This window comes from Perissodus microlepis, chromosome 12, assembly GCF_051167445.1.
Source record: "Perissodus microlepis isolate ML-2025 ecotype Zambia chromosome 12, ASM5116744v1, whole genome shotgun sequence".
NCBI lineage: Eukaryota > Metazoa > Chordata > Actinopteri > Cichliformes > Cichlidae > Perissodus > Perissodus microlepis.
Window position 1 is genome coordinate 5,367,998 of NC_140472.1, and position 26,290 is coordinate 5,394,287.

The following is a 26,290-nucleotide window of genomic DNA, read 5'->3' on the forward strand; positions in this document are numbered from 1 at the left end:
AAGTAAGATTGCAAAAGCATTTACATGCTGGATGATGGAACTGAATTCAAAGTCAGCCAAATACCCAAGACAGCCACTGCTATTAATTTAAAAGCTAATGCACACGATCTGTTTAAATGCTGCTGCTGCTTCTTTCAGCTGCTACCTTTGGTGGTCGCCACAGCAGATCATCTGGCTCCATCTCACCCTGTCCCTAGCATCTTCTTCTGTCACACCAGTCCTCTGCATGTACTTCTTAACTAAATCCACAAATCTTCTTTGTGGTCTTCCTCTTTTCCTAGATAACCCTATCTCCAAGATCCTTTGCCCAGTATATCTATCGCTATCCATCTTCAGCACATGCCAAAACCATTTCAGCCTTGAGAGATGGTCCCTACTCTCACTATAGACCACCATGTGAACCATGTCATAGTCCACAGAGGCTCCTGCCTGACCTCCTATGTCAACCTGTCAATGACCACTGCAAACAAGAAGGGTCTTAGAGTCGATCCCTGTAATCCCACCCCCACCTGTAACCCATCTGTTGCTCCTAGTGCACACATCACCACTCTCTCACTATCTTCATATCCATCCTGCACCACTCTGGCATTCTTATGTACCACTCCTGACTCCTTCATGCAGTACTACAGTTGCCATCTTACTTATACCCTCATAGTTTGTCTCCTCAGTTTTTTTCTCTCTGAAGTTACTACAGCTTTGCACTTCACATGTGTCATTAAATACTATTCATTTTTTTTAAAAAAGAAGAAGAAGAATGAACAACAGCTTTTATTCATTACTAGCTGGTCTTGAATGTTTTGGTCAACATCATAAAGGCTATGCCACCAAAGAAGAAAACTATCCTCCAGGTTGGTAGAGGGCGCTCTTCTTCCTGTACGTGACCGGAAACTTGCATACGAAGCTCAAGAAAAAAAAAGAGACCGGTTTGGAGTAGCATTTAGTAGCATCCACCAGCAACATACAAATAACTTCCAGCTGATTTGTATTCAATTTATTTTCCATTTTTTTGTGAGTCTAGTATCTTATCTGTTCGGAGAATGGGTAGGAGCAGGAGCCGAACTCCTCCAAGACGAGGTAAGAAACTGAAGTAGCTAGCTGTTTTTCTCTGTTAACGTCGTCTCTTCGTCAACACGCCGAGAAGTAAATGTGCTTTATGAAATCGCGTTTTTCTGTCTGATAAAGATAATAACCTATACCTCAAAGGGACTAGAAGCAAAACTGATATTTTAATTGTAACTGTGTGCATTGACTGGGTTGTCGTATTAACAGAAGGTTCTACATGTGTGGAGAACTCAAAGTAGCTTCGATACGATTCCCGAGCTGCGTTCACGTACTGTGCATAAAATGGGAGATAAACAAAAACACTCTCCAGGGGTCCACGGGAGGAGAAGACGCCGTCCTAACCAGCAGTGCATTTTTGGGTCTGATGTAGGGTTGTTGTTGTTTTTTTGTTTGGTTGGGGGTTTTTTGGAATAAAAAAAACTGCATATTAAAAATTATATATTTCTGCGTGATTTATCAGGACACATTAACGTGTGTTTTGCAAAGATACAGAAAATCTGCTGGACAAATTACAGTTTAATTTCCCGCTATTTTTGTATGATCAGTTTGGGAAATCCAATACACGGTCCTCTATTTTTAGAGGTTAAAAATTGATGCACAGTGGACTAACAAGCAGTTTCACGGTCAGTCGAGGACTGTATGCTTGTTGTACTGTCACGCATGAAGCGGATATAATATCTCATAGCCTCTCACTGTCATTTCAATTTTTGCTAAATAGTTAATGCAACATTTTTTTTTTATTAAACCCTATAAATTAAAGGTGAAAGTCTATGCTATGGTCACGTCTCGTGGGTTCCTAAATGGTACAGTACTTTTGACTATAAATGGCAAATGAACTGGTACTAATTTAGCACCTTCTACTCGGTTTGCTTTTTACTACAACCAAGGTAAGCAGCAAGAAATTGTGTGCTGATTATGGTTGGCCCAATTTCAGACATGATACCAGTACCTATGAAAATACATAATACTCCATCCTACAGAAGTAATAGCAAAACAGTTATTTCTAGAAAAAGTTGTTAAATTTCAACCAGTTTTTCCCAATTATATGTGAGATTTAGACGTTTTATTTTATATGGTATGGCAGAAATCCAACACAGTACAGAAGAAAATAGCCGACGTTTGGATTTTTAAGACTGCTACAGTATATAGATGCCAGTCTGCTGTTCAAGACTCTTCAGTTAATGCCATCTCATTTCCTCCTCCAGAAAGAAGACGTTCCCGCTCAACTTCTAGAGAGCGTGAGCGAAGACGAAGGGAGCGGGATCGCTCTCGAGATCGGGAACGGGACCGTCGCAGGAGTCGCTCACGGTCTCCTCATAGGAGACGCTCAAGGTGAATTTTTGTTTGTTGGTGTATTTGTTTTTGTGTTTAGAGAAACTTTGTTTTCAAGACTAATATTTCCACCTCATTTACTATTTTAGAGACCTTACCCATGCAGAGCTGTGATAGATTTTGGTCAGAATGAGTATTGTTAGTATATACTGAATAAACGGCAGTTTCCAGTTTACTATCACAGAGAAGTGTTGTTTCAGATGAGTAGTGGTGCACTTGTGATTTTCTTTGCCCTTTGTTAACAAACTTTTTGTCGAGATTCTTTTAAACAAAACAAGAGCACCACAAAGTGCCTTATTCGCTCTGATTAGATGTGATAACCCATCCTGCAGCCATCACTGTGCTCCTTTTGCAGGTCTCCCCGACGTCATCGATCCTCCTCCCTCTCTCCTACGAGACAAAAGGAGAGACGAGATGATGAGCGCAAAGACTCGAAGGAAAAGACGGCAAAGCCCATTCAGATCTCAGGTATCAGACATTATCTATACACTTGCACATTAAGCAGGAATCTTAGTTTTTCAGGCATTTTGTAGTAACAGAGACTAAATTCAATGTTTTTTTTATTTTTTAAATAGCGGAGGACATGCAGGGCAAAACGGAGGAGGAGATTGAGATGATGAAGCTTATGGGATTTGGTTCCTTTGATACCAGCAAGGTGAGAGTTGTTCCATGTGTTATGCAGCCACAAGGGGGTGCAGTTTATTTCTAATAAAGTTCACTACACACACACACACACACACACACAGTATGTTTGCATTTATTTCAGTGGATTGAAATGGAACTTCCAAAAGCACATTGGCACTAATGAAATTGATTAGAGCAGCTGCTGTAAAAAACAGGTTGTCCTTGTTTAAATAAAGGGGACATTTTTCACGTTTTTCCCATGACTCTTTCTATTTAGGGGAATACTGTTGTTTTTGAGTTATGGTTCTTTTTTCCCCCTGCTTATCTGTCAACCCTTTTAAACCCACGGGAGCGTGCACGCTCCGATTTGCATAACTATTTTCAAATCCCTATTATATTTTCGTTTTTGCTGCAGGTTGTAAAAATGAGTGTATCTCAAAAATGAAATTATAAAGACACTCAAAATAAATTTCCTGTGGCTGGGAACTATTTTGTGGAACTTTGCATTTACAGTTTTGAGGGATATACCTCTGAAGTTCCTGTAACTAGAAAAATGTGTAAAAAAAACAATTTTCGGTTTCTTTTTTTAGTTTATTGCACATTTTTGGTATTTATGTAGTTACTATGGACATATTGCATGCATATGATTTAAATTTAGGATATAATGATTTTATTGATGTATAGCAACTGGAAATGCTCCAAAAATGGCACTACAGCATGTAATAATGTAAAGATAAGCTCAGGCGGACTTGGTTCTATGGTGGGCTTAAAACGGTTAAATATTGACATAATTGACACATACTGAAATGTTTGTACATGAATCTACATTCATGTACAAACAGAGCAGCTTTCACATGACAGCAAGCCCCCCATGGCTAATGTAAGTTTGCAATACTGTGCAAGAGTCTTGAGCCACTCTCATTTATTTTGCTTCTATAACGAGCAGTGTTATAACCCTAACCCTAACCCTTTAGGGACTTTTTTGCTAATAGCCTGTCACAGTATCTAAAAGTAATATTCTTTTGAAGTAGGAACAAATCCAGCAATGACCTGGCACAGGGAAGCATCTGACCCTTCGGGTGGTCATCTCCTGTTCACTGAAGCCTCATCAAAAATAGTGTCAGTGGAAAGGTGAAACCATTCTTAAGGAAGAATAAAAGGAGAAAAGGCTGAAGTGTTCCAAATTACACAAGAACTGAACTGAAAATCGGTGGTAACAAGTCTTAGACATGATAAATCAAAATGTGAGTTTCTTGGTTCAGTTTTTCATAACATGTATGCAGGAGGTTAAGATAGAGGTACAACACTGAGTGTCTGCAGCAATCTAAAACAGAGGGTGGAGGCTTTTTTGTGGTTTGGGGCTGCACTTCAAGCAGTGCTGTTCAGTATGAACACAGAAAAGTACCATCATTTTAATCAACCATGTAATAGCATCTGGAAAGCATGTGACTGGCAAGGGCTTCATTGTTCAGCATGACCCAGTCACACTCCCAAAGCACACCTGGTTAGATAGCCGAGCATCAACATTATTGAAGCAATGTGGGATCATCTTGACAGAAAACAGAATAACAGGCACATTCAAAATAAAGATTCAATCAAATCAAATTGTTAATAAGATAATAAGAATAAGAATAGATTAACATTCTAAATGGTATGAAACCTGTCTATTATGAAAATGATCAAAAGGGGAAAATAAGTGGATAGACTTAAAGTAATCACTAAATAAAGAGTAGCAGTTACAAGAAGTGGATGAATAGTTGCAATTATAAACTAATAGTTATGGTTGGGCAAACTGTTTATCCAATAAGAGTTGGTAAGCTTAATATAATCACAAAGAGCAAACAGGGGGTTGAAAAGGGTCACTTCAAAAATCAGTCCATTGAACACTAGCAGTGTTATTGTTGATAAAGAGGTTCCTCTGGCAGGCCACTGGGTTTGTGTCCTATTAACAAAACTGTTTTCCACTGATCAAAATCCTTCAGTTCTGTGAAATGCATATTTAGAGAATTCCAACTGCTATCATGAGCTTGACCCAATTCAGCTTCATCTGTACACTGTCATGTTTAACCAAGAATGTGTTTTAAAAGTTTGTTTTGTAATATGTCATGCAGTAACATTGTTTTTACACAGGGGAAGAAGACCGATGGATCAAGTAACGCGTATGCCGTCAATGTGACCATGAAGAGAAAATACAGGTAGGTCATCGAACAGAAACAAGCATTTGTAGTTGTTTGGTTGTGCCATGTCTGTACAGTGCAGCACGTCTCTTTGGATATTTCATAAGCTTTCCTTTGTTTGTGACGGATCCTTTTTAAAGTTACTTTTGGAGCCCCAGCTGTTAGTCGTGTTGCTGAGTTACGTCAATTTTTCTGCCCCCTCTTCACAGTGTGCACTCTCAGCATCTATCACTGTTAAAGTAGCCAATCACCTCCGCAGGTGTTTCTATGCAGAGATGCCAACGCTCCCATTGGTGCTCGATGATGTAATCTGTGTGTGTTGGAAGGGAAACAGTGATATAATGTTTTCTTATATATTTATTTTACAGGCAGTACATGAACAGAAAGGGTGGATTTAACAGGCCGCTGGACTTCATTGCTTGAAAGTATCATCAACTCCAATGTTCCCCAAGAAGTTTACCTGTGTGTACCCTCCCTTCCCCCCATCCTTATGAAAATAGATGGCATGTTCAATATCTTACGTGTTTTGTGTGATTTAACAGTCGTGTATATACCTTTTTATAAGCAAATGCATACATGTAAATAGTAGTACCTGCAAGATGTACTCACAGCTGGGTGAGACTGAGCTTAATATTGTTGACATGGATGATTTATTTGAAATAAAAGCATTAAAAAAACATGCTTTCTGTCCTGATTATGAAAATGAATTTATTAAAATGCCTATGCACTAATTAAATATCCATCCGCTAGGTTGTGCAGGAACACGGTTTCTTTTGAAATAATGGCTAAATATGACATTATTCATTGTCCCTTTTAAGGATTGAATAGGATCAGATTGGTTATTCCTCTGAATGTTTGCGTTTCTTTCTAGTTTAAATATAGCATAATCTCATTTGGTGTTCTATGAGAAATGTATCCTATAGGATTGTTTCAAATCCAGGTTTAAATTCAGTCCTACGTTAAGGCTGCTAAGAAACCTTTCCTGGGGTGGTATTTGTTCAAGTCCAGGGTTTATCGTGCTCTAAAATAATGATCCCTCTCATTTTGAAGCAAGCGTTTAAATGTTTCATACTAGATTGGATCAGCTGTGCTGTCTGACAGAACCGACCCACCAAAATAACCAATCCCTGTACTTGTCCTTACCCCAACTACCAATCATAACCGATCATCCCTCCGGCAGATCCAATCTAGCGCCGAGCCTTTTAAAGCCATTATGGATCAGAAAGCAACAAGCGGGCGCATGCGTGCAGATAGTTTGTGACGGAGAAGAAGGAGACCAATGATAAGAGGTCATGTGAATTGGACCAATAATGTATCACAAAATTTATTAAATGACACAATGGGAGCCAATCGCTGCCATACACCGAGAAACAGCATGGCAGAGAGGCGTGTTGATTGTCAAAAGCGGGCGTTGTCAGATAGGCTCGTGCCCACTAGAGCCAATAGCTGTCAAGTTCATAGAAGAAAACAACCAATTACTGTGTACGAGTGTATAGCGCAGAAACTGTCTCCATTGTGGCTGTACACGGTGTATTTCAGCCGATGTTAATTAGAACCAAAATGGCTGCTTAAGGTCCACAGTTGAAGTAAGCGCTGAACCCTCTCTGCAATTGACGGTTTTAACGCCGAATAGGAGCTTGAGAGGTTATACTCAGTATCCAATCACATTGCAGCACCCAGAATCTTTGTACAGTACAGTAGCGAGCTGGTGTCCAGATCAACAAGCCACTATTTTGGAAGCTGTTTGACAAACAGTCACTCTTCTTCAGTTGATGTCAGTCGCTATCTGCGTTTCCAGCGAGACGTATCGCGCGTTAAACCGGCGCAAAACTAACCAGCCACAGCTCTAAATCGATAAGGTTGGATGACATCGTCGGCCGAACTTTAAAACAGCTAGCTCTTTTACATATATATAATTTTCACAAGGCAAGTGTCTAGCAACTGTACATGCTAACATTCTTTTTTCACTGGCCGAAGCTTTTCCAAATACAACCGAGATAGCAAGAACTTTCCATATTTAATTTGACAGCTTAACATTGGCGCTAACGTTAGCCAGCCTTTTTTTCGCCAAATAGAGCAATTCGGGGATTATTTTTGTATGTCACACAGCCTTTCGTTTTGTTTTTGTCAACCAGCCGTCTTTTCTCGAAGAGCCAACTATAAAGCTGACGATATTTAGCTGACATTTTGACTTAAAGGGGAACAAAGTAACCTTAGCTCCTGAAGAAGTGTTATTAGTGTCAGCCCTTACTAGCCAGCTAACACCATATCCTTAATTTAACAACCACAGAGGAAGTTTGGCTTTTCGAACTGACTGGTGCTGCATTCAAGGCCTTTAACAGTGAAGGACCAACTCTGTAACGCGCTCTCTCTGGCTCTTTAAAAATAATAACTGACAGAACAGCGAGCTACCCAAGTGTGAAAAAGAAGCAGGACCCTGAAGCAGCCTGTGTACAGCCACGGAATTCCTTTTCGGATTGTTAAATTATCAGTGTTATTGTTTAAAATGGCGGCGATCGGAATGGTGCAGATGTTGATCGAAGCAGCCGAGTACCTTGATCGCAGGGAACGAGGTAAAGTATCATTGTATTCTTTTCTACTCTCTTTTCTTATTCACTCTGTGCAATATAACATTAACACCCCTCCCCCTCCGAATCACTCGGATTTAAGCACACGTCGTTTGATGCGTTCCCAAATCCTGTTGCTTCCCATTATTATTCTTATTACATCAAACAATCAGGCCATGAATTAAATTCATAAATGTCGAATTTCACGCATCGATTCAGCAGGCTGCATCACCTGCCCCAAACAGGTGCTAATAAATATGTGATTACAGGCGCATAATGCATACGTGTAAAGACAAACGGGCATTTGCATTCGCGATAATGAAAGAATGAATGCATATGTGGCAGATGTGCAGGGAGACATTGTTTTCGTGGACGCCCCTCCTTTCCTTCTGTTGTGGTTTGCTAGTGGGGTTTATTCCAGTTCAAGATGACATCATTGTCCATCCCGAGGAAGGGGGAAAGGGCTAAAAGATACTACTTGAGACCCATTCCCTGCATGCCTGCTAAAAAGCATAAGACATTGCTGCCGGATGCCAAAAGCTAAAGCTGAAATGTGACACATTGTGCAGTCTCTCCTTCTGTTCACTGTGGCTATATTTTCCATTGCAGGATTTCAGGACATGTGACCACTATGTTGTTTACTTGCTTGCAGAAGCTGAACATGGCTATGCCTCCATGCCGCCGTTCATCAGCAGCCGGGAGAGGGAAAGTTTGAAAAGGAAAAGCAAAAGCAAGAAAAACACAAGTAGCAGGTAAAGGCAAAACTGTACATGCCTGATTGGTTTTCTGCTCTGCAACAAGTCGCCCATCACATCCCCACTTCAGGGGTCCCCCGCACCTCCCCCCTCCTCTTTCCCTCCTCACTTCTTGGAGGATTAAGCCATTCTTCATCACACTAGTGTTTGTGTTTCAAGTCAAAATCCTTATTTGGTGCTTGTGATGTGAGGCTTGCTTTTTAATTTTTTAAAATTTTTTTATGCATTTCCGTACTGTGCTTCCAGGTGGACACGCTAACTGCCCAAATTTAAAATGGCAGGAAGTGCAGTGAGATCAGAGATAGCAGCCTCATCCCTATTTGCATAATTTGTTATATTCACAGCAACGCTGTTGAAACAGCGACTTTGTGCTCTTGGCCAAACATGGTCACAATCAAACATCCAAAGCTTTGAAAAGGGTTATGACTGCGAGACACTACCTTGTTGTTTTGACATCAAATAGTGACCGGGTCAGACACACTGTTACAAACACCAATCTAACTGCAAAGAAAAGACAGACAGACTAGGCCAATTTTATAATCAAAATAACATGTTAATGCCTTTTACGTAATATATCTACAAAAAAAATTGCATTTGTATGTATCTGATCATGTATTTTGCTGAGAGCTTATTAGTAGAAGCTTTCGGATTGTTACAGAACATAAGTCAGCTCTCTAATCTTCCACTGTAAGCTATAGATATGGTTAGCTTCTGATCACCATATCTGCATTTCAGTCATTCCTGCACACTTTACGATGTTGATGAAGAATAGAACATAGGATTATGAATTAATCTATTATCTTTTTATCACTGACTGCCACAGTGAGAGCAAAGCTGATGTCAGCTAATGTTTTAACTGTTAGAATTACTGCCTGCCTGTTGCGTTTTGGTTTCTTCAACCAACACAAAATACCACGATACTCATAATAGTATTTTGCACGTATGTGTTTTACATGTTCAGTGTTTTAGTGATCCTTGAGATCATGCTTCCCCAGAGAGGATCTCTCCCAGGGTTGGACAGACTCCAACTCCACCGTGTACAGCGAGTGACTACAGTTGTCCCTCTACCCTGAAGTTTCACTTGGAGATGGAAGACCTCTCTAAGCAGAATCTGCAGCACATAGAGAACTGGTTCAGCTCACTGACGCTGCATAGAAGAGCAAGAACTAGTCTCACTAGCTGCATACTGAGTCGGTGGAGGTTGAGTCGGTACATAGGATTAAAGACTTACTGGAGTAGCAGCTGATTTCATTGTTTAGTTATTTATTTGATTCAAAATATTTGCAGAGAAGAAAATTCTGATAAACAGTATTATATAATAAATAACCTATTATATGGGGTTGCCATGGGGTGCCTGTGCCATGCACCCTATGGCACAGGGTGCATGGCACAGGCACCCCATCCCATGCACCCTGTGCCATGCACCCCATGGCACAGGAACATGCGTACATGTTCAATCCATGGCTTGTATGAAAAAGATTTACTGTACGTAGGCTGAGTTACATTTACATGATGTGCAGACTATGCCTATCTGTCAGTGAAGTATTGGTGGAAAAGCATCTACCAATGGTGGTAAAGGATTGTGTTGACTGACATATGACAGGGTGGGGCATGTGCAAGAGGATAACCTATGCAACCAGAACCTGAAATATCTGCTGGTGTCCACCCATCAGCTCACCTTATATGTGGACAGGGCTTTAGAAGCGCTCCATAATCTGTCAACAGCACTGACATGCTGTATGCATAGGCCACTTTAGGTGTTGCTACCAAGTAATATTTTGTAATTCAGAGTCTAATGACTAATTCATATATAACACTGCAGAAAAGGTCCTCTGATGTCACACGTATGTGTGAGTCTGTTAGGTTAAGATTACGTTTAGTCTTCCCCATGTGTTCTTTAAAGTATATGAGTGACAGATACAAACGTCATCCTGGCTTAAAGTCAATGACCCCACAGTAAGGAAAAGTGGGTCAGTCAAGGTGACTGCAGAAGACATTTAAGTGAGGTTGGGGGTGGTGAGTCTGGGCTGCGCTTGTCATCTAAGTGGACACTAGTCAATTTAGAGTCTCTAACCTGAATTCTGTAAATCAATGGTATGAGGACAGATTTGTGTTGCCTCCGCAATCCATAGATCAATTTGCACTCTGCGATTGGACTCCAGTTTGCTGTCATGATCCTGTGTGTACAAAGTTTACACAAAAAAGGCAGGTTTAAACTACTGCAGGTGATTGTTTCAACAGAGAGGATGAAGTCCATTAAAGGCTGTTGGAAACTGATCTCTAAGATAAAACAGTGACATCTAGGCACCTGCTTCTGTCCTTCAGTAAACACAAAACTGACATGTTGATCCCAACCTTTATGTGCCTTCTTTTCATTCAAACATTTAAAAAAAGCAGCAGATCAAAGAAGCAACTGATGAGAGCACCGCCAGCTGTTTGCACAGATCCAGTAATTAATATACATATTTTAAAGTGCTTGATGGTTCATATTGCATGAAGCTACAATAAAAAGTTTCGATGCTACAGAGTTTCATAATACCTCTAAAAATATTTCAGAGACATGCTTTGTTGGTCAAACATTTGTATCAGGTGTATTGCCATGAGGGTACACTGTTCATCCATCCATTGTTCATCCGCCAGTGCAGAAAATATATGCTGGGGTGCATAATCTGCTTTGTGTAGGACTCATCTGATGTAGGATTGCAGGTATATTTTCTGGACTATCAACACTCTTTTCTACTCCTGTAAATGTATGGTTTTTGTGGCAGTTACCTCTGCCTCTGATTTGATAGAAATCTAGACATTTTCCTGTTATTCCTGATCAATGGTATACTTAAAAAAAAAAAAACAAACACTGTGCGGTTTTCTGTAAGTGGCTGACGTAACTAAAAGTAAACAATAAAAGAGGGAAAACTAAATGTGCAATGGAGGAAATGAATTTGGAAGAAGTTGAGGTGCATCTTGTGACTCATAAAGCTGAACAGCCTGACTCTGGATGGTTAATCTAATAACTTTGTGGCCAAGAATTCAAGTGTAGTCAAAAGAAAACAGTTTAGCCAACTTATAGAAACCAGCATCATGTCTGAAATATAAATTTCCTGTCTTATCTATACAGTTATGATGTTCATACTAAATATGGTCAAAGGTTTAAATAATGACATCTGAGTATGTCCCAGTAATCCCAGAAAGCCAATTACTCAGGCTTCAGACAGTTTTTTTTCTACTCTGGGATCTTTATCATGTCAGAGAGTGTATGCAGCTCTGGTTGTGAGCATAGCAGCTTCACCAATCTGCTGATCAGTCAATGTCTTTATGAGGGACAGTTAATCGGAGGAAAGCTTAGTTCAGAGAATTGTGGTGTTAAAGGAGAAGAGCTAAAAACGGCTTGTTTCACAGTTAATGAAGTGATGGAGCTGCACTAAGGCCTGCTATAAGATAAATATGAATTTAGGACATTTTTTTTTATATTCACAGCTGTGTATGATGTCAATGAGAGTGTTAATGTTTGTCTCTGACACGATCAAGTCTGATTGTGATCTCAGAAGCCCCACCCACCTCCTCTGCAAACCCTCTCTTCATGTGGGGCAATCACAAGAAAGTTGCCTTAAAGGGGTAGGGGAGCTAAAGCAGCTTCTTTCGCGTGGATTGTGAACTGAACGGCGGCACAAAGGCCCATTAGGAGAGATATATGACCATTATTTTGAACTGTAAATTATGCAAAGCTCCTCTGGTCTAGAAATAAATATATGAAGCTGAAAATATACAGCATCGGTCCTCTTTATTAAAGGAAACAACTGCTTATTCAATACATCGAGCAGTATATCAGTTGATTTCGACAAAATTGACTGTGACAAATTTGGAGTGTGCTACCATTTCTGCTGTGATTTCAAAAACACAGGGTGTAGAGTATTGAAAAGACATGCTTCTAACTCAGATCATGTCCTAGCATGTGTAGATTTACTTGGTTTGTTGCTATTTCTGGTAAAAAAAAAAACAACAACCAAAAAACAACTTTTCGTTCACCACCCTTTCCTTTTTCCATTTCCAGTTCTGAAGCATTTTTTAGCTATTACTCATTGCTATTTAAGGGCAGCAGAATCACACGGCATTAATAAGGGTATCTCTGCAACGATGATTTGATGTAGTCTGATCTGACATTGTCTCTTGGTGATTAACAGTACAGAATAAATTTACATCCTGGGGGTGAAGGGTTGTTCTCTGCTAGAAAAGATCTAATCAATTAATTGGTGTTATTTGATCAGTTTTTATGTTGTTTCTGCTGCTGATTCTGGTCAAATATAGGGCAGGCATTTATATTTGAATTTATACATAAGCCCCTCCGGTTTCTGCCATTTTCCCCGAAGCATAGATGTGTGAGTAGTAGTAGTGGGGGAGGGGACTCGCCATGTTTCTGGCGTGGACGTGTGCATGGGTGTCAGTAGTAAGGAGTCCACCCTCCCCCTCATTTCTCTCTCTGTCTCCCTCTCACATCTCTCTCTCCTCACCTCCTCCATCCTTCTGTGTCTTTCCTGCTCTGCTCTCACTTTTGGCCGTCAGTGGAGAACAGCAGCGCCTCCATTACAGACAAGGAGAAAGAGTCCTCCCCCTCCTCACTCACAAACACACACATTCATACAATACGCAACTACAGTGCACTGTGGAAATTACACGAGGAGCTTGCCATAATCATTCTGCAGTCAACTGGTGCCTTTCGGTGGTCATCACGCACGCCGTGTTGTTCAGGCTGATGCAGCTGAAAGAAAAGTGCACTGGTGAATATAATATTCAGTATTTAACCTTCTGAGGACCTCTGAGGTGACAGTAGCTCATTTAGTGAGACTTGTTTGTTGTGCGTTTTCTCTATTTTTGGTCAGTGATTTCCTCTCCAAAAACAAATGTTGAGGTTGACCCACAAGCCTGTCTGTCACAAGGCTCTGTATAGTTCTGTGAAAAAAAGTACTTTCCCAAGATTCAGAAGCTTGTAGAACCACCTTTAAGCAATACCTTGAAGTAGCTGTCTCCTTATGACTTTATCTGTCTCTCACATCATTGTTGAGGAATTTTGACCTACTTGTCTTGACAGCATTGGTTCAGTTCATTGGGTTTGCAGGTATTTTTGATGCACTTCTCACTTAAGATTGCACCACAGCATTTCTGTAAGGTTGAGATCTGAACTTTGACACTGCAGAATCGTAATTATTTTCTTTTTAGTCGTTCTGTTTGAGCCAAGCTTTATCTGTCAGACAGATGGCCTCACATTATAATTCACAATACTTTATTATACAGAGAAAATCATGGTTGACTGAGTGAATGTAAGGTGTCCAAATCCTGTGCCTGCAAAATAAGTCCAAGTCAGCACCCCTCTATAAGTTAATATGTGGTCTTTGGGCTGGCACTGTGTAGTATAGCCAAACATCTCCAATTTGGTCTCATCTGTCTAAAGGACATTGTTTCCAAATTGTTTGAGTTTGTTCAGGTGCAACTTTGGGACCCTAAACTGTGCTGCTATGTTCTTTTAGGGGAGAGAAGAGACTTTCTCCTGTCAGTCTTTCCAAATCAACCATATGTTCATTCTTTTTTGAACTGTACTGTTATGAACTTTAATATTTAACATACTAACTGAGGCCAGTAGTTTCTCTGAGCACTGCACAGAGGGAATTTGCTGGGCCATCCACTCTTCGAAAGATTGTGGCCCTGTGTTAACACACACCTGACTGCTCCAGCCCAGCAAACTGCAAAAACCTCAGCTTTTATAGAGGTGCTCACACTTGGAGATGATCAGTTAAACAAATGCATTTAATTAGCAGCACCTGGCTGCTGTTTAAGATCTTAGTTCCTATGCAAGCAGAAAATGTGTGTATTTAGTTTTCTCCTGTGGAAACCTTCTTTTTCATATGACTGTACTTAAAGTAACTAGAACAGTGATGGAGTTGGAAATTAGCATAGCATGTCATCTTAAATATTGCTTCTGCATTGTGGTGGCATAGGTGTGTTTGGTAAAGTAGCAGAGAGCTATGAGGTGTCTCAGAGCCTGAAATCTAGCCTCAGTGAGTGGGATCACTTCCCTGCCAGCTCTGTTATGTCACCAGCGGCTGTCTGCCCCACACAGGAATGTACACTGGCTAGAGGGGGCCAAGTGACAGAGAGAACACCCAAAGCGAGTGGCAGAAAGACAGCCACACACATGCTGCAGTGACACGCTGCGACACAGTGAAAATATGGTCAACCCCGAGCTTTAAACCCAGGTTTGGCCCAGCAACTGAGATTACACACGAGGGGGCACCTTTGAGGTTGTGTTTGTGTGTATGTGTGTAGGCAGGACAGTGCATTAGTTTGCAGAGCTGGAAAAATGCAGAGGCTATTTTGGGATTCAGCATGGGGGTGGATGGTGGGGTTCAGGTGGAGGTTGAGGAGCGTTCAGGAATGCAGAGGGGATCTTCTTCTCTGCTTGTGACCTGCTCTCCTGTTTATCCTTTCTCTCACAGGTCAGACACATTTCTACCAAACCCTACACTTGACCCCGTTTCTCTCTCTGTGTGTGTGTGTGTGTGTGTGTGTGTGTGTGTGTGTGTGTGTGTGTGTTACAGATAGAGAGATGTTTTAATACTGCAATGACAGAGTCATGCTGGCCACGAGCACACCTCTATCTCTCATTTTACCTTCACTGTGTTCCCCCCACCCCCACTCTGCTCAGGCTTGCATGTACAATGGATAATCAGGCAATATGAAGGGACAGAGTCCCATCTACTCCTGTTTCTGGTTACTGTTACTATGTTTACCGTCGGGCCTCCTCATCACGTATCTGTGTACGAGTGTGGTCCTTAAAAAAAGCTTCCACCATGAAACAGGCCTCAGGCATAAGAACACCCAGGCTTTTCTTCATTTTTTTCTGTCTTTTTTTCCCCTCTTTGAATCTTATTTTGTAAGCAGCTCCGGCTGTTCACAGACTCCCACACAACCCTTTCTCTCGTGCTCCCTCCTCTGCCTGGATTGCGGTGCATGTGGAGAAGGGGAAGCCTTAGCTTTTTTCATTTTAATCAGTGGATTTTTTTATTATGTCTGATTTTTCATATGTGTTTTGTTTTATCTCTGCAGGTCTACACACAATGAAATGGAAAAGAACAGGTAAAAAAAAAGAAATCAAATCTCTCTGTGTGTTTGTGTTGTTCTTCAATCCATGAAAATATCAATTCACGCCACCCCGTGCCCTCCCACACTGAGGAAGTCTTTAAATTAGTTCAGTGCCAGTTCAGGTCCTGTAACCTGTAACATAATCTGAAACATTTTTGAAAGAAGGTAAATTTTTTAAAGTTCCAGATCTAAGGTGAATGCTCTCAGAGTGACTATCAGGATTTTAAAATTGTAGTAGGTGAATCTCTGGTGATGTGGTGTGACGTGTTCGTTGGTCCTCTTTTATGAGCCTGCTTACATGCATGAGTGGGCGATCAAAAGAAAAGCAGCGCGTATGTAGACAGGTGAAGCTGGACCTCAACTTTTTATCAGGTGAATTATTGAGCGCGATTCAGTGGAATCCTCGGGTTTATCGGTGAAGCCACACTGCAGACCCGTGAGAAGCAGGATCCCTTCTGCATTTGGATGGGCCCGACGTAGGTCAGATGCACATTAAACAGGATCACATCACGCGCCTTTCTGGTGGATTAAGAAACCTACAGTTACGAACTAAGGCTGGCGGCTCGCCTGTTGCATGAATGCACAGATTGCAGAGAAACTATTTGAGCTAGATTACAGTCCTGAACAAACCTTACCTTTTCTCTTTTGGCGCGTTGCCATCGTGAAACAAAAGCACAAGTTTTATTTGTGTACTGCCCTGTTAGCTTATGTAAGAGGTAAGCTGTATAACCCATGATAAGCAGAAGGGAGACGTGGCATATCTAGATATGGTGGACGTGTTGTTTTTTGTAAACTCGTAACTAATCAAGTTTGAATTTAGGTGATAAGGGGGTAATGAGAATAAAATGAGCTTTATGGTGTAGTTAAGTAATTTCTTTTGAGGGGGGTGGAAGTTATGATGAACAAAAGGAACTAAGGAGAGAATCGTTTCATGCTTGAACAGAGCCACTGTTTTGTCACGGTGCCCTCCTGACACTGATGAGATGAACGACGGGGTCACGGTTGTATCAGGTGGCTCACTGTGCTCTCTGGCTCCTGAGAGCAGTCGATCTGGTTTCAGTGCTGCACAACTTGGTTGTCTTGACAACATTTTGGAGAGCATTCATTCATGATAATTTGGTTATGTAATGGAAATAAATGTAAAAGTTATCAGAGGAGATGGTTTACTAGCAAAAGGGTGGAGGTGAAAACATTGAACGGTTAGAGTTGAAATGGCATTGGTACAGTTGAAACTGTCATGACGCTCGTTAATCGATTCTGCTTCCTGAATTTGCTGATTTTCTTTTAGCTTATGTGAACATAAACTGTCCCAACAATTGATAAAAGCCATTTTTGGATGATGGTAAAGTCCTCAGTTTACATATGTAAAGCAATAGGAGTCATATTTTGATACAGTCGCTGTCACTCTCTGAGCTAGATGATCCAAACCAGCCGCTCAGTGGACAGGCTGAGCCCTCTGTATGTGTTTGTGGACACACCTCATACCCTGCAGTAAAACACAATTATGACCACTAGAGAACCTACTTAGCTAGTTTCTCCCACCACTAACGTGATGATGGAAAGCCATCAGTGGTGAGTAGTAAATTAGTCACAGCAGCCCACTGCCAGCAAAGCCTCAGGAGTGCAATGAGACCCAACCTCCCATCCATCAGTATTGGCTTGGTTAAATCACTCACTGTTAGAGGTCAGAGGGCAAGAGCCCTGGAAGCGAGGTGATTTACTGCTAATCAGGCAAAGTGCACCAGCTGACCTAGTTGGGAGAAACCATTTTGGGTCAAAGGGGTGACAACAGCTGCAACTGTTTTGAGTGTAACAAACTGAGGCGGCACATTCACCTCATTTTGGACCAGACACATGCATTCAGGTCAGTCGTATGCAAGTGTGAAACAAGGCCAGAGAAATGTAGGCTGTGGCCTGAGGCTGCAGCTCCACATTTACTGTATAGTTACCTATTGACACAGTGAACCAGAATAACCTGTCACTGGAATAGCTGTGTGTTAGGACCACGCCGTAGTGTTTCTCTGAATCGCCATGTGACTCGTGCTGTTTGAGTCTGCTCTCTGTCAGTGTTTAACAAACATTAGCCAGCCCTTATTATGTCAGAACAACACAGGCCGGACCATTTCCATGTTATGTAATGACAGTCTGCATGTCCATTGGACTGAGTCAGCTGAGAAGCAGGCACTTGGCTTCAGCTGCTTTGTATGTGCGTGCAAAGGCTCTGCTCGCCGATTGTGTGTTTATCTTTTTAAAGGGCAAGGGGTTGAGAATATATTTTGTGCGCTTCCACTGCCCAGAGTCAAATCAGCCTCGTAGCTCTCCATGCGCACCATTTGAATAAACTCTTTCCGGCAGTGACGCTCACGTTAGGATTATTTGCAGCAGACAATAAGTGAGCGGCTCAGCCGGCCAGCCCATTTTTACACTCATTCTCAGGAAGAGTCTGACGTACACACGCCCACTCGCTCAGGCAAACACAAGCGCACAGACACGTACACACTGTGACGAAGCTGGAGGTGTGTGTTGTGTAACAGCGGGGTCAAGTGGTCACCAACACCCACCAGACCTTAGAAATTGCCAAGGCTGCCAGCATAGAGGGGCTGAGGGGCATACAGGTGGAAACAGAGGCTGTGAACTGTGTATAGGTGTGTGTGACGGGGGTATAAAGGGCAAGTGACATCAATAATCAGTTGCAGTTCTGAACATATGGTGCAGATGGCTTTCTGGTTTTCTTCTTGTTTAAGAGGACGGTTGGCGCACATCCTGTCGAGCTCTATTATGTAATAGTTAACACACTGCTGACTTCCTGAAACATACAGGGCGTCTCTTTCCGTTTGCTCCTACCTTTATACTCTTTGATCCCAAAGGTTGCATTAAAGAGGAGAAAGTGTTTAGTGGCTCCAGTCTGACAAATACTTGCAGTAATGACACCTGGTTGATGAGGCCTGAAGAGTACAAAGGCAGTTCACTGCAGCTTGTTCCTCATATTTGCTTTGATGCTAGGAACTTATCGGCTGGTATTGCTTCAGCACACGCAAATCTCCTCTTTGAACTAACTCAATTTGTGTGAAGTGGACAAAAAATTCCACCCTGACTATGACAGTTACTGTCACAACAAGGAAGTATTCCCATTCTATTTAATGCTTTAACTTCCTGCTGAAACAGAAAGGATCCACTGCTGCTTGTAATTGCGTGCAACAAGTAGAGACAAGACATACCACAGATGAGGAAAAAAAAGAGTCCTGTCTTCACAGCAGTCTGGCGCAGAAGTGCTAATTGGTCCTAATTATCTGGCCATGTCACTGTGCAGTAGTCATGGATACATATTACATCACTTTAGGATTTGGTTTGTTGTGTTTTTTAAGACTGCCGTTAAACTTGTCTAAATGTGAGCATCAGAATATGCGTGCTACCAATGAAGTAAAAGTATACCTGGATAGAAAAACTCAATGGAACTCCATCAGTCATGGATTGGCCAGTACTTCAATAATAAGTCCAACATTGTTAAAGCAGCGTGGGATTGTGTTGGCAGAGAACAAGAGGCAGCCAACATCCAAAGAGCTTTGAATGTCGTTCAGGAAGCCTGGAGAACTATTCCTGAAGAGTACTTAAAGAAAGTCGGGAAGCCCTGCCTAAGGCAGTTCAGGCTGTGTAGAGGAATAAAGGAAGCTGTATTGGCTTTCAGACTCATTAGAATTGTCCAACACTGATTTTGCCTAATATACTGTATTTCCATGTGTGTTTGCACATGTTTGAATAAGTCATTTCACCTATTTCCCATGTTCCTAGAAAAGTCTAATGACACAAGACCAATTCGAGGCTTGTCAGAGTAAAAGATGGCAAAAAACGCTGCCGTTATAATTCACCTGTTCATTTGTCAGTATTTGGAAAAATGTAAAAACAGTCCTTTCAGGGCTCTTAGTATGAAGATAAAATCTCCCCTGGATGTATTTTAAGAGGTTGCTTGTTTCCCCTCAGTGAAAAATCTGAGGTTGAGTCCTTGAAGCCCAATCATCCAAGTGAATTTTAAGTAAAAGGTCAATTTCAATACAAGAGTAGAACTTCTTGTAGAGAGAAAAAAACAGGATAGTTTAAGATATTTGCATTCAGCTTTTCAAAGCTCAGGTAAAGACTAGTTTTTATCAGGGATTTTCAGATTTCAGTGGCCTACCTTCTTGTTTTGTTTTTGCTTTTTGTTTTTCTGTCCATTTAATAGCATCTTCCACCTTCATTTTTATCTTTCCTCTTCAGACGGGCACATCTACGACTGTGTTTGGAGCGCTTGAAATCCCTTGTTCCCTTGGGACCAGATGCTAACAGGCACACCACCCTCAGCCTGCTGATGAAGGCCAAAGATCACATCAAGGTGCGTGGATGTGCGCGTGCACCACTCACCTAATCGGTGTGAAGAGGGCAATTTGTTGACCGCTGCGGTTGCTGAGTGTGTTAGTAATTGCGTGTTTCAGTAGCTGATAAGCTGCTGTGGACACGTACACAGGAGCAGATTAGGAGCTGTTCATGAAGCGTGCCGTTTTCTCTCCTTCTTCCTTGCAGAGGTTGGAGGAGAGCGAGAGGAAAGCTCAGCACACTTTGGAGCAGCTACAACGGGAGCAGAGACACCTGAGGAGGCGTCTAGAGCAGCTGGGAGTGGAGAGGACCCGCATGGACAGCACCGGCTCCACTCAGTCCTCTGATAAGTCCGACTCTGACCAGGGTGAGGCTGCACACAGGCAGAGCTGTGGCCAGCTCAGACGACTTCGTTACCACCACATGCTTTTATTCAGTTCAGAATAGGCATCATTTTATTGTTCTTGTGTCAGGTATTGTCTTCATCATCATCACTAAACACAATCTTCCACAGTGCAAAGTAAAGCGTCTTAGTAAGTACACTGCTTATAAAAACACACTCATCAGATCTTAATGTAAAAAAACCATTCTGGATATCTATACTGATGTGGACGAGGTAAAGTGTTAGGAATGAAAGGATGCTACATTTCTTGATACAAACAAAAGTGATCAACCTACAGAGCGCTCAATTTAATAATACCCCAAAAATCCAAGTGAAAAAAATTATGCATCAAACGCATCCGTTCTGACAAATGTCATTGCAGCAACTCCAAATGATACTCAGCAGTTTATACTCAGTGCCATTTATGTGGCATTCATTGTTGTTTAGTCATATGGTTAATGTCCTCCCTCCAAAGCAAATGATGTAAAACAGGAAAGAAGAAACATGGAGAAGTAATAGTTTGTGGATCATATGCATGCTTGATGATATCAGGGCATGCTTCTAATGAGACAACAGATAATGTCCTGTACATTTCCTCCCAGATCTGGACCAGGACGTCTCTGAGCTCCTGCTCTCATCTGTAAAAACACACAGGGCGACAGTGGTGGACATGCCAAATCTGGTACTCTATGGCAAATGCCAATCAGCTCCAGAGTGCTGTGTAGTTAGCACCAGGCCCAGTGGGAAACCTCAGTCTGCGCTCAATGAAGTCTGATTGTTTGGTCAGACACATTCACTCCAGCGGCCTGTTTGGAAGTCATTTGTAGCTCTGACAGCTCATCCTGTTCCTCCTGGCACAAATGAGCACTGTCAGTGTTCACTTTTTCTTTTCTTTTTCTGTCTATTTGGACAGGGTTACAGGGACATAACATAAAACAACCTGAATGCATTAAGTCATTCAATAAAAGAGCAAAATCAAAAACCTTTAAATGGTTAAAATGAAAACAGATCTGTGCACGTGTCACCCTTATGCTGTGTAGCTTTGTCCCTGTTGTTTAAAGGGGATTTTAAATACAGGAAAAAAGAGCTTTTGCAGGATGTGCAGAGCAGGGAGTTACCAGCTGCTGCTGCTGGCTGTACAGGTTCCACCATTAACTCGCACTAGTTGTTTAATTAGTGTTACTAGTAATAATAACATCCTCTCTATAAGCGGAGAAACTTGAGTAGATGAATAATATGACATAGTTGTCATTCAGCTCTTTAATGGTGTCGTGTTTGTGTTCTTGTTGTTCAAACAGAGGACCTGGATGTGGACGTGGAGGGGACGGACTACCTGCTGGGTGACTTGGAGTGGAGCACCAGCAGCGTGAGCGACTCAGGGGACGAGCGAGGCAGCCTGCGCAGCAGCTGTAGCGATGAGGGCTACTCCAGCGCCAGCCTGCAGCACGTGCAGGACACTCAGGAGAAGGCTAAGCAGCTGGGCTGCAGCCTATAAACAGCACTGGTCACTGACCCAGCACCCACCTCACCACTCCTTGGTCCCGCTCCGACCTCACCTCCCCTTCCTGCCCTTCTTCCTCCCTCTTTACCAGGACTGACCAAGTCTGAGGCCCCTCCTCCAGCTGGGCCTCCGCGGACTTCCTGTCTGCACACCGACTTCCATTCAGACTGCAACACCTCCAAGACATCCAGCCCATCATCAGCGGTCAGTCTTTAGGGTGTCCCCCGCTCTGCTCCGCACCGATAATATAAGCGGGATGTCAAAGACACTCCCCCCCCCCCAACCACCCCTACCCCCATCCGACAAAAAACAAAACAAAAACAGAACACAACTTTCAGCCAGAGAATGTTACCACACAATGTCCCACTGCCTCTTTTTCTATGCCTCAAGAGCCATGGGAAGCACTTATGAGATTTCACCCATACTTCACACACATAACATCAACTCGCACGTACACACACAGACCGCTCCATCTCTCCCAAAGGTGTGATGCTGACATGGTGCGGGGCTTTTTTTTGTTTTTTTGTTTTTGTGCCCCGCTCACTGGTCGACCGTATGTGCATGGTACTTTGCACTTAAAATTGCTTTTTTTGTAAACAAAACTATCACCTTTTTCAAACACTGTCCCTTAGCAAAACCCCACCCAACCCTCCCGCTGCAGCCATGGCAGCAATGCCATCAGATGAACTGAGTGTTTGAAAAACATGTCAGTCGGCAGACTTTGCGGACACTAAACTAGAGCGCGCGTGTGTGTGTGCGTGTGTGAGAGATGTTAAACTGTCGACAGCAATATGTCCCTCAGTACTCGGGCTTTGGCAGGCAGGCTCGCAACTGCCCTGTAATTTTTTGTCCACGCCTGCCCTTTAGAGCAAAAAGTAACAGAAAAACCGACAAAAAAGAAAAAAACAAACAAAAAAAAATTGTGCAGCATGAGATTGTGACTGGGGGGGGGGTTTCAGGGGTGGGTTTGATTGTTTTTATGCCGCTCTCTGATGACGGGGCATTTATTTTATTTTTTTCAAACATCATCCCTTTCTTATGTGTGCTTGTCATGGATATTATGAACACCAGCCACTGGGCCCAATACTGGTACGCTCTGGCGGGTGTTGGTACGTTTTTGTACACTACTTCTTCACTGCCCCATTCACCAGGTATTAAACAGGAAGGGAATCTACTGAGAGCACATTCCACTTATGTAAACAGGCAGGTGAGGCTGAGAGCATTATTTCATTATTTTTTGTTGTTTTGGTTTGCGAGTGGATGTTCCTGCCAGTTATTTATGAAGAGAGTCCAGTTTGAGATGAAGCGAGTCACTCGGAAATACAAATGGTCGGCTTTGACTTTTCAACGGGAGCGCACACACACACACACACACACAGAATCTCTCTTTCTCTCTGCTCACAGCTAAACTAAATCAGTTTTCTCTCCCTCGCCTTGCCTTCATAGCTATTTATTGTTTTAGCAGAAATATATACCTTTTAATGTAAATAGTTTACAGAAAGAAGTGTCTATCAGCAGATGTATTTATTAGATAAATCTATAGATGAATATACAAAAACAATCTATTTAATTAGTTATAGCTTATGTTCTTCTTGTGAGGTTTATTGAGAGTTTCCTATGTGTAGTTTGTTTGCACAGCCTAGTCAATCCATAAAATATTGAGAAATGTCTCTTTGTGCCTCGAGGCTTTAGTGTCTGTCTGAATTCAGCACGGTGCTCCTAGGAAGTGATTTCTTTGTGGCTGATTCTGATTTTTCTTTTAGCCATTTTCAAAGCCCATAAGAGAAGGATAATGGGACAAAAAAACTGAAGAACTTAAAAAAGAAAATGATTAGAAAGTAGAAAAAGCGAGAGGAGCAGGTGTCCAGGTCAAGCGCAGTGGCGTTGCCGGTTCACCTCCCATCACCCCTTTCCCTCCCCCACGCCCGTGCCTCAGACAAAATGGCTCTTGAGCCTTGTGAGATTTTTTTTTTCTTCTTCTTTTTACCCCTCCTCTTCTTCCTCCTCCTCCTCTTTGCATGTGGTTCCCAGTCATCACGGGCAGGGACAGGAGCGCAGATCTGTTGTCGTTTCTTCTGAATGTACGCGTTATCAACCCCTGCAGTCGTAGCAGCACGGTGCCAAAAGAAGCTCCCTGCGTGTTGTGCATGCGCCACTTGCAGATCTCAGTTTAAAGCATGACGATGGTACGCCAAAAAAACACAAAAACACAAAAAAAGGAGAAAAAAAAAAGGAAAGCAGAAAAATAGATATGAGATTGTTTAGTCGTTGAGTGTCGAACGCTGCTTATTTTTGTCCAAACGGAGAGGGACTGTGCAGCCACGCTAACCAAGTGGGGGGTGGGGGTGTTGAAAAGTAGGTGTGAGTGGGCAGGTGTGTTCACTGAAATGCCATCTGTCGGTGCATACGTGTGTGTACAGTATGTGAGCGTGTGTGTGAGTTTACTGCATTATTGTCTTCAGAGGTGTATTTTTTTGGCAGTAGAGGGTGGGTGATTTTAAAAACATTGTAAATCCATGTTTCTGTTTATTTGTTTTATTTGAAGAAGAGCATTAATGTCTTTCTGTGGTAGCCACCATTTTTTTTCTCTCCTCCCCATCCATCGTCTCATTTCTGTCTTCCACTAATCTCTGTGTGTGTGTGTGTGTGTGTGTGTGTGTGTGTGTGTGTGTGTGTGTGTGTGTGTGTGTGTGTGTGTGTGTGTGTGTGTGTGTGTGTGTGTGTGTGTGTGTGTGTGTGTGTGTGTGTGTGTGCCATGCAACCATGTGTGAGCAATACACCCTCCTCCACATGCTGCGTTGGCATCAGTGGTTCAGGCAAAGTGTGTGTGTGTGTGTGTGTGTGGCGGGGCAGTGTACTGTATGTGTCAGTGATCACATCGCACCCCTCTTACTTCCACTACAAAGACCCTGGTGCTCTCAGCATCTGCCTTAAGAAGCAGGTGTGGAATCTCTCAAAGAACAAGACTACAGTCAGACCAGTTGTTTAAGCTACAGCTTTCCACATCAGGGGAAAACTCACGTTCATGTGTATATTTGGCTTTTCTTTTCTTTTCTTTTTTTGCACACTTTTGTCCCTGCATACAAAGCGGCTCAAAACGGATACACCTGTTACGGCCTAACAGACACATACGATGTGTTTACGACAACAGCGACGTGCATCACAAAGGTCATTCCCTTCTTTTCTTCTTCGTGACGGGTCTCAGGCGTGGTGCTCTCATCGCATTAGACACAAAACACACAAGACAACACCCCCTCGTCACGGCTCCATCGAACATCGTCGTCACCTCCTGCCTTTCTTCTCAGAAAGGTCAAACGTCTGTTTGCTGAATAATAACATTAAGGTTTGTGCACTTAACTTTTTAAGAAATTGGAGAATTTGGACACTGTCTTCTAAAGAAATCTCTTCAAATGTAAGAGAGGGGAGAAACAGCCCCCCTTTGATAATGAATCGTTGAGCAGCAATTTATATTTGCCAGTGATATTAAAATGAATTAAACATTTGAAACCCTTGTTTACCTACCTATCTCCTTGTCGTGGTCTTTGTTCATGGTTTGTGATTATTAAGCATACGTGAAGAGGACAAATGGAGGCTGTCAGGGGAAATCCAGCCCACCGGTTTCTCATACAATGGGTAATTTTCACGTAGAGGTTGAGTAGACAGTAATGAGGAGCTTTTTTTTTTTTTTTTTTTTTTTTTGTGAAGATAATATAAAAAGAAAGCCTTAGCAGGGGCTTGATCCTTGCCAGCCATCCATTGTGATCCAGAGTAATCTGTTGGCCAAATCCCATGTTTGTGTGATCACCGCCATCTGACTGCTGCTCTACAGGCAACACACACGAAGCTAGAATGGGAAAAGAAAGAAGGGGATGGGTTTCCTGAAAAGGCTGCATCCCTTCATGCTGCATCTAATGCAAGTCCTCTCCACCCTTTGCATCCACAAACAATCACAGTTCATGTTGTAACTGACCAACAGGTGCCTTGACCTATCATGGCAGGAAAAGCATGGTAAATGTCGAATCGTTCAACAGTAACTCAACCTCTTTGAACACACAACATGTCGAATCTTAAGCCAGCCAGAAGACCACATCAGGGGCCACTCCTGTCAACTAAGAACACAAAACACTGGCTACAGTTCACACGGGCTTACCGAAGTTGGATACTTCTCTGCGCACCAACTGAACATCATGGAAAGGCCACAGCCTGCCTGAGTGTTGTTAGTGACCACATCCATCCCTATATGGCTGGCTGCTTCCAGCAATATAACCAGCCACAGTGGAAATGCTATCATATCATGTCAACACAGACCAAAACGTCTGAGGAATGTTTCCAGCACCTTGTTGAGTCTATGCCACTATTAATGCAGTTCTGAAGGCAAAAGGGGGTGCAACACATTACTAGCAACGTGTAAC

At 42.3% G+C, this 26,290-nt stretch overlaps 2 protein-coding genes across 2 annotated transcripts; both read left to right on the top strand.

Annotated features, from left to right (window-relative positions):
• The first annotated feature begins 877 nt into the window (after positions 1–877).
• snrnp27 (small nuclear ribonucleoprotein 27 (U4/U6.U5)) lies at positions 878–5,875 on the top strand. The gene is made up of 6 exons (XM_084945977.1): positions 878–1,074; positions 2,268–2,394; positions 2,750–2,862; positions 2,970–3,049; positions 5,149–5,213; positions 5,564–5,875. Exons 1-6 carry the CDS (start codon positions 1,038–1,040, stop codon positions 5,616–5,618), a joined length of 477 nt encoding a protein of 158 aa, XP_084802103.1. The 5' UTR covers positions 878–1,037; the 3' UTR covers positions 5,619–5,875.
• A 1,006-nt stretch (positions 5,876–6,881) lies between these two features.
• mxd1 (MAX dimerization protein 1) lies at positions 6,882–25,403 on the top strand. Its single transcript, XM_084946161.1, has 6 exons — positions 6,882–7,768; positions 8,415–8,514; positions 15,613–15,642; positions 19,900–20,014; positions 20,203–20,362; positions 21,676–25,403. The coding sequence occupies exons 1-6, from the start codon at positions 7,702–7,704 to the stop codon at positions 21,870–21,872; spliced, it is 669 nt and encodes a 222-aa protein (XP_084802287.1). The 5' UTR covers positions 6,882–7,701; the 3' UTR covers positions 21,873–25,403.
• The last annotated feature ends 887 nt before the right edge of the window (positions 25,404–26,290 follow it).

Bases quoted from the DNA above. Each gene is read 5' to 3' on its own strand.
- mxd1 (XM_084946161.1), top strand. From the start codon at position 7,702: ATGGCGGCGATCGGAATGGTGCAGATGTTGATCGAAGCAGCCGAGTAC. The intron at 20,015-20,202 runs GTGCGTGGATGT...TCTTCCTTGCAG, and splicing joins AGGCCAAAGATCACATCAAG to AGGTTGGAGGAGAGCGAGAG. The intron at 20,363-21,675 runs GTGAGGCTGCAC...TTGTTCAAACAG, and splicing joins TAAGTCCGACTCTGACCAGG to AGGACCTGGATGTGGACGTG.
- snrnp27 (XM_084945977.1), top strand. From the start codon at position 1,038: ATGGGTAGGAGCAGGAGCCGAACTCCTCCAAGACGAG. The intron at 2,863-2,969 runs GTATCAGACATT...TTTTTTAAATAG, and splicing joins AAAGCCCATTCAGATCTCAG to CGGAGGACATGCAGGGCAAA. The intron at 5,214-5,563 runs GTAGGTCATCGA...TTTATTTTACAG, and splicing joins ACCATGAAGAGAAAATACAG to GCAGTACATGAACAGAAAGG.